Below are 13,263 nucleotides of genomic sequence, written 5' to 3'. Positions count from 1 at the left end.
CCAGAGGGTTGGAGGCTGGAAGGTTAAGTAGGAACCAGAAAGGCAGAGAAGTAGAGATGAGGATGGGAAGGTGGGGGGTGGGGTTGGGGGGAGAATTGGGGAAGTGGCTGGCACAGCTTGGCGAAGACCTGAGGGCAGGAGCCCAGAACAGTCCCAGGACTGGAGTGATACACTCTGCTGTGATCTTACAGTGACGGTGTTCAGGATACAATTTGACTCAAGTAACCACGAACACACCCGATTCCAGGTCTTCATGACAACCAGCCTACATGGAGGTCCTTCTGGGCCACCATCACACCGCCAGCCTGGTGGTGACAAGACCGGCCAAGCACCTCATTCTCAGCTACATCAGGGACCACAGGATTCTGGGACAGAGGGCAATGGACAGCCACTTGGCTGAAAGGCCTAAATCTTGCAGGATCTGAGACAGCTGGCAGCTGGCCAGCTTCAGGTGACAGTGCCACAGGCCTCTCCAGAACAGACTGCCAACTGCTCCCCTAGGGCTGTCCATGCCAGGCAGAGAGGCAGGTCCTCTGACCCACTGGCCCAGCAATGAGGTTGCCCTTTGAGTTAATTGATAGAGCACCCCAGCTTCCCAGGTGGCTCAGAAGTAAAGAATCAGCCTGTGATGCAGGAGGCGCAAGGTCAATCCCTGGGGCGGGAAGATTCCCCGGGAAGAGAATGGCAACCCACTCCAGTATTCTTGCCTGGAAAATCCCATGGACAGAGGAGCCTGGCGGGCTACAGTCCCTGGGCTCAAAAGACTCAGACACGACTTAGTAACTAAAGAGCAACAGCAGCAGGATGAAGGTGTCATTTCCAGAAAGATCCAGCATTTGGGACAGAGTATCAGGACTGGGTGGGGCACTCCAGCAAGAAAAGAGACAAGCGGTTGTCTTGGGTCATGTCTACAGCCGACTCTCCCTGGAACTCCAGAGCACAGTGCCCATAAAAGCTGACACCCAGCCAGGACACTGGGGATGCTGAAAGGTGACACTGAGGACTCAACTCTAATTAAGAGACAAGTTAGAAATACAAGCGCCTGTGGCACCAGGACATGTACAGACCTGTCAACAGCGGGAGGCAGGCCACTTGAAAGAGCGAGTGAGACCTCGATCTACGTCTGCCAGGAACGTGGTTCTCTTAGGTGTATAAGCACAAGGAAAATATGCACTCTGTGTGTGTCTGCTAAGTCGTTTCAGTCGCGTCCAACTCTTTGCCACCCCATGGCCTATAGCCCGCCAGGCTCCTCTGTCCATGGGATTCTGCAGAGTGGGTTGCCATGCCCTCCTCCAGGGGATCTTCCCAACCAGGGATCAAACCTGCGTCTCATGCCTCCTGCATTGGCAGGCAGGTTCTTAACAACTAGCATCACTTGGGAAGCCCCAGTAAGATGTGTGTATGTATGCTTAGTCTCAGTTGTGTCCGACTCTTTGCGACCCCATAGACTGTAGCCCAGCAGGCTCCTCTGTCCATGGGACTTCCCAGGTAAGATTATTGAAGTGGGTTGCTTTTCCTACTCCAGACGATCTTCCCAACCCAGGGATCAAACCTGCATCTCCTGTGTCTCCTGCACTGGCATACAGATTCTTTATCACTGAGCCATGATTCCTCATACCCAGTGGCCTTTCCTGCCCAAGGCTCCAGGAGCAAGGCTGGGTCACATGGGATGAACTGTGAGCCCAGAACCCCAGGCTTCCTAGGTGCTCTTACCCCCTCCCTACCACACAGAGACTGCGGCCCCTGGATTCTAGCAGTGAGGTCTCTGGAGGGGCCTGATCTTCCCAGGCCTCCGCTTCCTAACCTTTAAGACACTGACCATCTTCCCTTCCCTTGAAACCATAGAATTTTAGAGTTGGAAGGAACCTTAAAATCCTCCCACTCACATGCCTTTGTTTATAAAAGAAAAATCTGAGGCACAGAGAGACAGGAAAGTCCTACAACGTCACACAGCATTTCCACAGCTGCCGCACAAAGCCTGCTCCCTCCAGCAGCGTTTTTCAAGCTTAGAGAGCGTGTACACTGCAAGCCCCTTTCAGGGAATGTTGTTGTTTAGTCACTAAGTCATGTCCAATTCTTCTGCAACCTCATATACTGTAGCCTGCCAAGCTTCTCTGTCCATGGGGATTATCCAGGCAAGAATACTGGAGTGGGTTGCCATTTCCTTCTCCAGGGGATCTTCCTGACCCTGTAATCAAACCCAGTTCTCCAACTGCAGGGTGATTCTTTACCACTGAGCCACCTGGGAAGCCCTTCAGGAGGTGGCAGCACCTAAAATGCAGACGCCCAGGCCTCATGCACCAGGCCAACATTCAGTGGGTCTGGGGGCCCAGGAATCTGCATGTCAAACAAACTCCCCAGGGATCAGCACACAGAGGCTCCTCACCACCTGTGTGTTTTCATTTCCAACCACCTCGTTGGGCTGCTGTGAACAGAAGACAAGGAGAGGGACCAAAGGGCTTTAAAGATCACCATCTCCCAAGAAGGGTGCTGTCCTGCCACTTCCCTGTCTCCCAGACCCTCCCCTTCTCTCCCTCTCTACCCCACTGTCACCTGAGTTCCCATGTCTGTATCTTCCAGGTTCGGAGCTCCTTTGAGTCTGCAGGTAGACTCAAAGAAGGATGGTCACTGTTCCCTTGAGGGCACAGTGTCCTACCTGGCCCAGAACCTACTGGCTCCTGGGAGAACCACCAGACCTGGAGTGGAATCTGGGGCTGGAAGGGCAGCCAGCTGTCCCCCAGGGGAGTCAGGGATGGTAGAATAGAGCAGGCGCTCTTCCTGCCCTCCTGTTCTAGGCCATCACAAAGAGTTAGGAGTGGAGTCAGACACCCCTGAGTGCGTGCTTATATCAGCCACTAACAACGTGAACTTGTGCAAACCACTTCTTTTCTTTGCACCTCACACTCAGTGGCCAGTTGAGGGTAAAGGTAACTTGCCAGGCACGGGTATTTTATTTAAAAAAAGACAGCCCTGGTAAACCACAAACTGCTACCAGAAGGTAGTGAAAGTGAAAGTTGCTCAGTCGTGTCTGTCTCTTTGCCACTCCATGGACTATACAGTCCATGGGATTCTCCAGGCCAGAATACGGAGTGGGTAGCCTTTCCCTTCTCCAGGGGATCTTCCCAACCCAGGGATCAAACCCAGGTCTCCCTCATTGCAGGCGGATTCTTTACCAGCTGAGCCACAAGGGAAGCCCAAGAATACTGGAGAGGGTAGCCTATCCCTTCTCCAGGGAATCTTCCCAACCCAGGAATCAAACCGGGGTCTCCTGCATTGCAGGTGAATTCATTACCAGCTAAGCTATCAGGGAAGCCAATTGATAAAACACAGGATGGCCAGTGACGTGAATTTCAAAAAACAACAAATAATTCTATGTGTGCGAATATCCCAAATGTTGCACAGGATATACTTATACTAAAATGTTATGCATTGTTTACCTGAAATTCAGAGTGAATTAGCATCCTGGGATTTTGTTTGTTTTCTTGCTTGGGGTTTGTTTGCTTGCTTGTTGTTGCCAAGTTGGCCGGTGAGCCTTCCTTCAGATCCAGCCCCAGCAGGCCGGCTCCCCCAGACCCCTCTGCCCCTGAAAGCAGAGCCCTGCAGGAGTCTGCACAGAGGGGACCGGCCGACCCCGTGGTGTTCCACCAGTAACCAAGCGCTCCCATCCGCGCAGAGGTTCACCTGGCAGGCATCATGTTTTTGCGCTGTCAGAGCTTGTCAAGGTCACTGGTTCTGCCTGGTTTGTTTTTCTGGAGGAGGAAGGGGCAGAGGAGGTAATGGCAAGGGCTTTGCTGGGAAGGGGGCAGGTCTCTGCTGTTTCCTCTGAATTCTCCTACTTAGGCCCTACCTAGAAACCCCTAGAGCCTGTGCCCCAAGGAGCCTAGTTTCCTTGGCAGGAAGTGGATGGACTCCAACTTCCAGGAGGCCAGGAGCCAAGAGGTCCTGATCCACCCACCTTCATCTGTATTTAACTCTCTGTATGACCTTGGGCAAGTCACTCCCATCAGCTCTCCAGGCCTTCTGGACAAAACAGGGTAATAACAGTATTAATGCTTATTGGTAGTTCCCATGTATCCAGCACTGTTCTAAGTACCTTGTAGATCCATAGTTCCCAATCTTTTTTTGTTTTTTTTTTCATAGTTCCCAATCTTTTTGACACCAGGGACCAGTTTCACAGAAGACAATTTATCCACAGACCAGAGGGCAGGGGATGGGGTGGTTTGGGGATGATTCAAGCGCTTTTACATTTATTGTGCGCTTTATTTCTATTATTATGACATCAGTTCCACCTCAGATCATCAGGCATTAGATCCCCGAGGCTGGGGACCCTGTTATAGAGGCTACCTTTCTCACCCTCTCCACAGCCCTGCGAGGTGGGAGCTAGCATGATTCGCATTTTACAGGAGAGGAAACTGGAAGGCAGAAGCGCACACAGCTAGCAAGAGGGAGAGACAGCGTCTGAGCCAAGCAGGTCTGGGCTGGAGCCTGCGCTCTCAGCCCCTCACCAGACGCCTCTGTGAAATGTGAGAGGCCCGAATGCATGAGGGAAATGCATGAGGGAAAGGAGCGATTCGTGCTTGACCATCACCTACTCCTTGCTAAAATCACTGTGCCCTTGACAGAGAGGACCTCACACAACCCTCACCGCAAACCTGCTCTCGGATTCTGTTCTTCAGCCTGAAGTTAGGGCAGGGAAACGGAGGCACAGGGAGATCTGGGACTTGCCGAGGGTCACAATCAGAGTCCACATCAGAACCCAGCTCTCTCACCTCAAGGCCTAGACTAGGTGCTCCACACTCACCCACCCACCCCACCCCCTGCCCCGCTCTGGTTCACAGAGCTGAAGACTCTGCTCTGGCCACAGGCCACGGGCAGTGAGGTCACAGATGTTCTCGTACTTCACCCCATGAGACGCCGGGAGCCCCCAAGCTGTCCTCCTGCCGCCTCCATCTTCCCTCCCTGAAGGAGACCAACCCTCCACCGGGGCCTGGACATTCTTCCTTGCTCTGGACCCATCCATCCTTAACCCCCAGGTCTCCATCTGGTGGCTCTTTGCTTTCCTATATTATGGACAAGAGGAAGAATAACATTTGCTATTCTTGCGTGCTCATGGGTGCTCAGATGCCTCATCGTGTCTGACTCTGTGCAACCCCATGGACGTCAGCCCTCCAGGCTCCTCTGTCCATGGAATTTTCCAGGCAAGAATACTAGAGGGGGTTGCCATTTCCTACTCCAGGGGATTTTCCCTACCCAGGGATTGAACCCACTTCTCCCATGTAGCCTGCATTGGCAAGCAGATTCTCTACCTCTGAGCCACCTGGAAAGCCCTTTCTATTTTTACTGCTCATTCATTTACCCACATTAAATCACTCTGATACTGACAATCACCAGTCAGACATATTGGTCAGCATTCCTGTGTGTCAATTTCACCCAGAAGAAAGAGGAGGGAGGCTCAAAGAACTTAAGTGACATGCCCAGAGTCACTCAACTTTTAAGCCAGATCTCCAATCTATGCCTTCCAAATTCAGGGCTCTATAGAGACCTAAGAGGTCAATTAAAGTACTTTAGAAATGAAAAAACTGAGACCCAGACAGGACACATGTCCTGGTCAAGGTCACAGCCATCCATAGCAGAAATGAGACTGAAATTCACAGCTCCTGACCCATAACACCAAGTCCTCATGTGAATAACAGTGGGAACCAATTATACTCCCTCAGCTGACAATGGGGGTTCATGATGCCAACACCACCAAGAAGCAAAGGCAGAAGCTATTAAAACCAGGGTGAACCCCCATTCCACAATGAGGTCTGCACCTGGACCTCCCTGTCTCCAGGACAGTCTTCTGGTGGGGAGGGTCTGGGGAGCGAGACAGTAAATGAAGGCAAAGTGTAAAGCTGGGGGACTCTGCACCTTGCACGTCAGGTCTTTTTAGAACTTGCTGGTGTGGGAGAGCCAGCCTAGGCTGAAAGTGTCAGCTCAGGAGAGAAATGATTGCCTGGGATGTGTGTTTAGTGACAGTACGGAATGAATAAGTGAGCACAGGAATTCAGGACATAGATGAGCAGCATCCTTGAATTCTCAATAAATGGAAATACATACATATATATATATATATATATATATATATATATATATATTTCTCAAAGATAAATCCATATCAATGTCACCTTTTTTACTGTGGGTCTTAGCTCTGCTTCCTATTCTGCCAAGCCCCCAGAGGCAAGGTGGGAGGCGGAGTCTGGCTCTGAGGGCTCGCTGCTGGGACCACACTCACATGCTCACCAGTGGAAGCCTGGAATCCACTGAAGGTAAGGACAGTCCACTGGCTCTGGGCTCATCCTTATGGATGCTGGGGTCTCCTCTTCTCAGTTCTGCCTTTGCCTCCTTCCTCCTGGCCTTCACAGGGCCCCTTACCTACTGTGCCCTTATGTTCCTGTCTGCCAGCTAGGCACGTATGTCTATGTCACCAACAGAAAAAGTGCACCAGGCAAGCAAAAAGGTGTCCCAGCCCAGGAGATTTTTGTTCAGCAATTTCACATCTGGGTGAAAAGCTACTGCAAATCTTTACTGCACCACTGGCTCTTTGCAGGCTGCTCTTATTCCTCACCAGGAATATTCCTTACCCCTTTTAGACAGAAGAGCAAATTGGCAGCTGAGAAATCAAAACCAGCTCAGGCTCCAGAAGCTATTAGAGAGCTCTTAGAACTGGTGAGCTCTCTCTCCATGTTCAGGGTACTGAGAACGGTGCTGAGTCGCTGCTCACACAGTAGGGAGTCTTCCACTTAGGAGGGGCCCAGAAATAAGGCACATCCATCATTGATACTGTTGTCGTTTGGTCCTGTCCAACTCTTTTGCGACCCCACTGACTCCTCTGTCCATGGGATTTCCCAGAAAAGAATACTGGAGTGGGTTGCCATTTTCTTCTCCAGGGCATCTTTCCCATCCAGAGATCAAACTTGGATTCTTTACCACTGAGCCACCTAGGCAGCCCTACATCCACCAGTGCTAGGAGCCAAAGCCCCATGAGACGATCTGGGAAACCCAGGTTCCAAACATTGTTGGAGGTAAACAAAGGGAAAAGCACAGCAACAAGGCCCAGAAAGTCCAGAGAATTCCAAATGTGTCCCTCCCCACTCTCCTTCTCTAGGAGAGTCCCAGGAAAAGTTCAGGCTGGGAACGTGCGAGGATTACACCAGAAGCAGCTCTCATTCAGGGCAGTGGCCATGAGCGACCAGGTCTCTAATGCCGGTCTCTGCCCCAGAGGGCTGCGCCGAGGCTACCCGGCCGTCGCAGCCTCTCCCCAAGCTGTCCCTCCGTACCCGCCCCCCCCCCCCCAGCTCCCCCGCGCAGACTCACCTTTGGGCAGCTTGGACACGTTCTCCTGGATCCAGGAGAAGAGGTGGGCGAAATCGCAGTCGCAGAGCCAGGGGTTCCCGTCGAGGCGCAGGGTGCGCAGCGCGGGGAGCGCGGTCAGGGCGGCCACGTTGAGGCTGCGCAGGTTGTTGTCATTGAGCTCCAGCACCTGCAGCGACTCCAGGGTCTCGAAGGCGGCCTCGTGCACACCAGCCAGGTTGTTGTTGGCCAGGCTTAGCTTGACCAGCCTCCCGGCCGAGCGGAAGGCGCCGGCGCCCAGCTGGGTCAGGTTGTTGTAGCTGAGGTCGAGGAACGCGAGCTTGGCCGAGCCGCTGAACGTACCTTCCTCCAGCGAGCGCAGCGAGTTGTTCCTGAAGTCCAGGTAGACCAGGTCGCCGTAGAAGATGAAGAAGTCCTCGGGGATGTGCTGGATGCGGTTACCAGCCACCAGCAGTTTGCGCACGTCCAGGGGGAAGGGATCAGGCACGCTGGGCAGTCCGCGGTCGCGGCAGTCCACGGTGTGCGGGTCGGTGCAGGAGCAGCCCGCGGGGCACCCGTGTCCGGGCCGGAGCAGCAGCAGGAAGCTAAAGAGCCCCAGCGCCGCCGCGGCGGCGCCGGTGGGGGCGCGGGCGGCGGCGCGGGGGCTCATGGCCTGGACCCGCGCGAACGGCGGCGGCGCGGACGCGACTCTGGGGCTGAGCCCTGGCGCGGGGCGGCTCGCGGGACCCCGGAGGCCGGGCGCGGGGAGGGCGTGCGCCCGGGAGCGCGGGGGCGACGGAGCGCAGCGCGGACCTACCCGGGGAGCCCGAGTGGCCGGGGCGGAGGTGGGGGAACGGGGGACCAGGGAGGGAGGGGCGACGGACTCGCGAAGGATTTACCCGAACAGGAAATTAACCCGCTGGAAAATCCCGGAGGAGAGGCGGGAGTGCTAAGGGTAGCGGAGTGGCCGTCGCCAAACGCGGCCCCGCCCGGGCAGCTTCTTTCCGTCACCGGGAGATAAGACCTGTCGCGCAGGCTTGGCGCGGGACACTCGACGACCAAGTTCAATTCCCACGCGCCCCCAAGCCCAGTGGATTTCTGAGGGCGTGTCGGGAGCGTGCCCCCACCCCCCGCCCCGAGCCCGCCAGGTGCCAAAGCGCGCTCCCCGCGCGCCACCCCTGCTGCAAACGGGAGCGCAACCTGGGTCCCTCTGGCACCGCGCCGGGTGCAATTCTGGCAGGCTCTCGCGGGGCCGTGCCCGGGTCTGCCGAGCCGGCATTGGGCGGGGCTCCAGCGGGCTCCAGGGAGCTTCAGGGTGGCTGACCTTCCTACCTCTTTTCCTCCGCCGGCACTTAACCCCTCTCACGGAGGCTGGGGGGGTCAACTGAGGCGGGCGCTGCCAGGGCCCCCGCTGTGGCCCGAAGGAAAGCCAGGGCCAGTCAGCAGTTTCCACGCTGGCCCGAGTGTGTAGGGGACCTGGCAGCCACCGGGCGCGGATCCTCTGCTGGTCTAACCAAGGCCTAACCGAGAGGCCGCCTGGCTGGGCTCAGAGGCCCGGGTTTCCAGTTGTGTTGACCCAGTACCTGTAACTTCCTCCTCTCTGGACCCCGTGCACCCCGTCTGTCAAATGGGAGACAGTAATATGTATGACTCCAGCTTGGGGGGAGGAAGACAGAGTCAAGAGAAAGAGTTTAAGGATGAGCTCTTCCCTGGTAATTTCTACCCTCTCCCCAGCAAAACCCCAGCTTTTGTCCCCAAGGAAGGTGGTCAGAGAGGACAGCAAGTAGTATGTGAGTCTAGCCCTCATCACTTCACCCACCCCTCAAATCAAACTCTCTTCCCTCTCCAGCCCCATTTTAGAAACATTTCTAAGGAGAAGTCCTCACAGAGCCACCAAGAGATGGTTCTGCTGTTGGCTATTTTGGTCCAAATGTCCTGTAATTGATAAGCTCCCACTGGACCAAAATAACCTAGCAACAGCTGTTGGGCAGCAGGCCCCCAATACCCTGCCCTGGGCCCTGGCCCCTGGCCCCACGTAGATTGGTGGAGGTTTGAATTCTGAAGCAGCAAAGCTAAGCCCTCGGCCTTTTTCCAAAGGTATGTGAGGCCCGATGCTTTCCGATGGATCAAAACCCTGAGCCTCTGGGACTGAGCCAAGGGCTCAACAGAGAATGAGTGTTTGCAGGAGCCCTGGGAAAGGAGGGGTACAGAGCCCTGGGGGAAGTTTTGAGGCACTTGGGGTCCTGTTTACAGCCCCAGCCTCCATGCCAGACCTCCTGAGTTTCCTGTCTGTCCCCACTCTCTTGGGGTCCCCAGTTTGTCTTTGTTATCCCCAGCTCTAAGAGCTCAGCCCCCACTCTGGTCTCTGGCTGCATTAATGATGCATTATTGCAGTGTGAAAGCAAAGGCTAATGACAGAACAAACAGGTCCCCCCATTGCAACTATCCAGGAGCACTCTGGAAGCATCTGCTACACCCTCCACTCCTCGAACCTCAAGCTCAGCTCTGATTCCTCACTCCAGTATAGAGGGGAACCTATTTCTTCCTGGTTTGAGCCCCCAGCACCACTGCTACAGGGCACCTGCATTTGACTGGCTGCCATTTTGCATGCATGCACTCATGTGCCTGTGTGTCTGAGTGTGTATCAACCTTCCCTGCCAATTGATCTGGTTGGCTGGAGCCCTGGCCTGAATGTCAAAGCTCCTGGACTTGGTCCTGGCCCCACTACTGGCTATAGAACTTTCCACAGGCTGCTTGATCTCTCTGGGGAAATACTACCCAGCCTGGGATCCCTGAAGATCAACTCTGCAGAATTTCAAAAACTCTGGTGAAAATTGAGCCTTTATCTATGAAGAGGTCACCCAGAGCAAATGCCACAGTTCTTGGCAATGAAGTCAGTGATAGCCCTAGTTCTTTTGCACTGAGCAGAAACTGGTGACTTTGATTAATGGAAACAGATGAATTTCTACCTAATAAATGCAGAGCCTTTAGCAAGGGCCTGCAAAACGGGGATGTGCGGTGGTAAGATAATAAAAGGGTCCTCGATAAGGAGAATATTGAGAAATGACACTCTTGGCCTTGACTGCCTCCTCTTGAAACTGGAGAGAAAATACCTTCCCTCTCCCCTTTCACAGCCGATGTGAAGGCCACTTGGGGAGATATTGGTTTGGAACGTGAGCTGGAAAGTGTTTGGAGAGACAGTGCATATAAAAATGGCCATAAGTCTTGCTGTGGCAGGAACTCCTTGCTTCTTGCTTTGAGTGTCCCCCAAGGTGCCTTGAATTTAAATCAAAAGCCATTTTTCATGAATAACAGCAGGAATAGACATGACTAGATTTCGTGGGGTGCAGGGAGCCCCTCCCCATGTTCCAGGACTGTCTTTCCTTGGGAAAATGCAAGGTTTGCCACCTCTGATGTTCCCCCAGCAAGGAAAACATAGCTGTGACCTCAGCAAGGTCACACCGTGAGTCGGTGATAGTTGTTGGAAATAGAACACAGGCAGCCAACTCCCCAGCTGCCTCCCCTTGAAGGGGGCCTCTTACAACCCCAGGAAAAAGCACTGCAAGTGATGTGGACAGACCTTCAGAGACTCGGTTTGTCAACTCCCTTTTTATATTTATTCCCAGAGTCAACACACTTTGTGATTTCTGATCAAGAGGTTCAAAACGGGGACAAATACCCAAGGTATCTCTCATGTTTTCAAAACTTGACGCCGCACATTCCCCAAGTCACCAAGCAGAAACCCTGGCTCCTCTTCTGAGCTCCCCAAGCTACAGAACACTTCCTATAAGTGGCCCCTGGTCCAACTCCCCCTGAGATTGGGCCTTGGGAGCTATGTAAGTGGGCTTTCCTGGTGGCTCAGGCAGTAAAGAATCTGCCTGCAATGCAGGAGACCTAGGTTCAGTCCCTGGGTTGGGAAAATACCGTGGAGAAGGGAATGGCAACCCACTCCAGTATTCTTGCCTGGAGAATTCCATGGACAGAGGAGCCTGGCACGCTACAGTTCATGGGGTCAGAAAACAGTCAGACACAACTGAGCAACTATAATGTGGGTGGGGTCCCAAGGAAATCCCCCACATGGTATCTTGTCCCTAAGCAAAAACCATCTGGTTGTGTGTCTAGTCAAGGCTATGGTTTTTCCAGTGGTCATGTATGGATGTGAGAGTTGGACTGTAAAGAAAGCTGAGTGCTGAAGAATTGATGCTTTTGAACTGTGGTGTTGGAGAAGACTCTTGAGAGTCCCTTGGACTGCAAGGAGATCCAACCAGTCCATTCTGAAGGAGATCAGCCCTGGGATTTCTTTGGAAGGAATGATGCTAAAGCTGAAACTCCAGTACTTTGGCCACCTCATGCGAAGAGTTGACTCATTGGAAAAGACTCTGATGCTGGGAGGGATTGGGGGCAGGAGAAGAAGGGGACGACAGAGGATGAGATGGCTGGGTGGCATCACTGACTGGATGGACGCGAGTCTGAGTGAACTCCGGGAGTTGGTGATGGACAGGGAGGCCTGGCGTGCTGCAGTTCATGGGATCGCAAAGAGTCGGACACGACTGAGCGACTGAACTGACTGTCTGACTGACTGACTGTGTGATCAGCCCTCTTGGTTGCCAGACTGACCTCTACATTAGTCTAAATCCTAGGCCCTAAATTGTAAACAAGATGATCCCAGTATGGTATGTGCTGGAGTCTGAATTTGGGTACAGGTGCTGGGTTTGATGGCACCCCACTCCAGTACTCTTGCCTGGAAAATTCCATGGAGGGAGGAGCCTGGTGGGCTGCAGTCCATGGGGTCACGAAGAGTCGGACAGGACAGAGCGACTTCCCTTTCACTTTTCACTTTCACACATTGGAGAAGGAAATGGCAACCCACTCCAGTATTCTTGCCTGGAGAATCCCAGGGACAGGGAAGCCTGGTGGGCTGCAGTCTATGGGGTCGCACAGAGTCGGACACAACTGAAGTGACTTAGCAGCAGCAGCAGCAGCAGCTAGGTTTGAATGATAAGAGCGTGGCTGCTGTTTGGTGATGTCATTTGAGTTACTAGCATGTATCATCTCTGATGAACGCCTGGCTGACCTGGCACCCCATAGACCCCAAGAACGGAGATGTGCCCTGGCCCTTTGCCTGGGGGCAGGCTGACTCCAGGGAACTGACTTTCTGCCCCAGGACATCGCGGTGTATCTGTGCCCCCATTAAGGGTCTAACACCAAGCTCTTCTTTGTTCCCACCCGCTGTCCTTCCCAGCTATCACCACCAGGGGGCTCCATCCACCGCTCGTATAGGTGAGAACTGAACCCTTCCTCTCTCAAGGCACCAGCTGTGTCCTCGGTTAGTTTGGGGTGGTGGGAGGAACAGTAAGACTTGCTTTTGTTTTGCTCCTCTCTGGCAAGGCTGGACCCACTTTTTGGAAGAAAAGCTTTTGCCCCTGTTTCACCGCTGGAACTGGGAAACGGATCCTTAACCAGCCGCAGTGGGAGGCAGATGGTGCTTGTGGTGGTTGTGATTTAGTCGCTAAGTCATGTCCCACTCTTTGCGATCCCTGGGTCTGGAAGATCCCCAGGAGAAGGAATTGGCAACCCACCTCAGTCTTCTCGCCTGAGAAATCCCACGGACAGGGATGGCTGTGGTTAATAACATGGATTTGGAGTCACACAGTCAGCTCAAACTTGGCTCTCTTGTACTCTGGCTCGGTCACCTCTGGCAAGTTGCTTCATTTTTCTAAGCCTCAGTTTTCCCATCAATGAAATGGGATAACACTAGTGCCTACTTCACTGGGTTGTTATGAGGATTAAATGGCATATCTGTGGAGTGCTTAGCAGTGAGTTTGGCATGACAAATGGCCACTTAATTATCTATTTATTTATTTTTTCACCGAGAGCACATAAATATTTAATGGAGGTGGTATTCTTTAGTTAAAGAATAAAAGTGTTTGT

General features: G+C 53.5%; 1 protein-coding gene across 1 annotated transcript in view; it reads right to left on the bottom strand.

The window, feature by feature from the left end:
• LRRC38 (leucine rich repeat containing 38) overlaps window positions 1-8,692 on the bottom strand; it is a 36,114-nt gene extending 27,422 nt beyond the window's left edge. Inside the window, exon 1 of the mRNA XM_069544906.1 lies at window positions 7,357-8,692. Within this exon, the coding sequence (XP_069401007.1) occupies window positions 7,357-8,002 (646 nt within the window). The 5' untranslated portion in view covers window positions 8,003-8,692. The remainder of the gene's footprint in view (window positions 1-7,356) is intronic.
• Between the last annotated feature and the right edge of the window lie 4,571 nt (window positions 8,693-13,263).

This window comes from Ovis canadensis, chromosome 12 (genome assembly GCF_042477335.2).
Source record: "Ovis canadensis isolate MfBH-ARS-UI-01 breed Bighorn chromosome 12, ARS-UI_OviCan_v2, whole genome shotgun sequence".
NCBI classification, from domain to species: Eukaryota; Metazoa; Chordata; class Mammalia; order Artiodactyla; family Bovidae; genus Ovis; species Ovis canadensis.
Note: the sequence above shows the minus strand (reverse complement) of the source record. Positions and strands in the feature narration are given on the sequence as shown.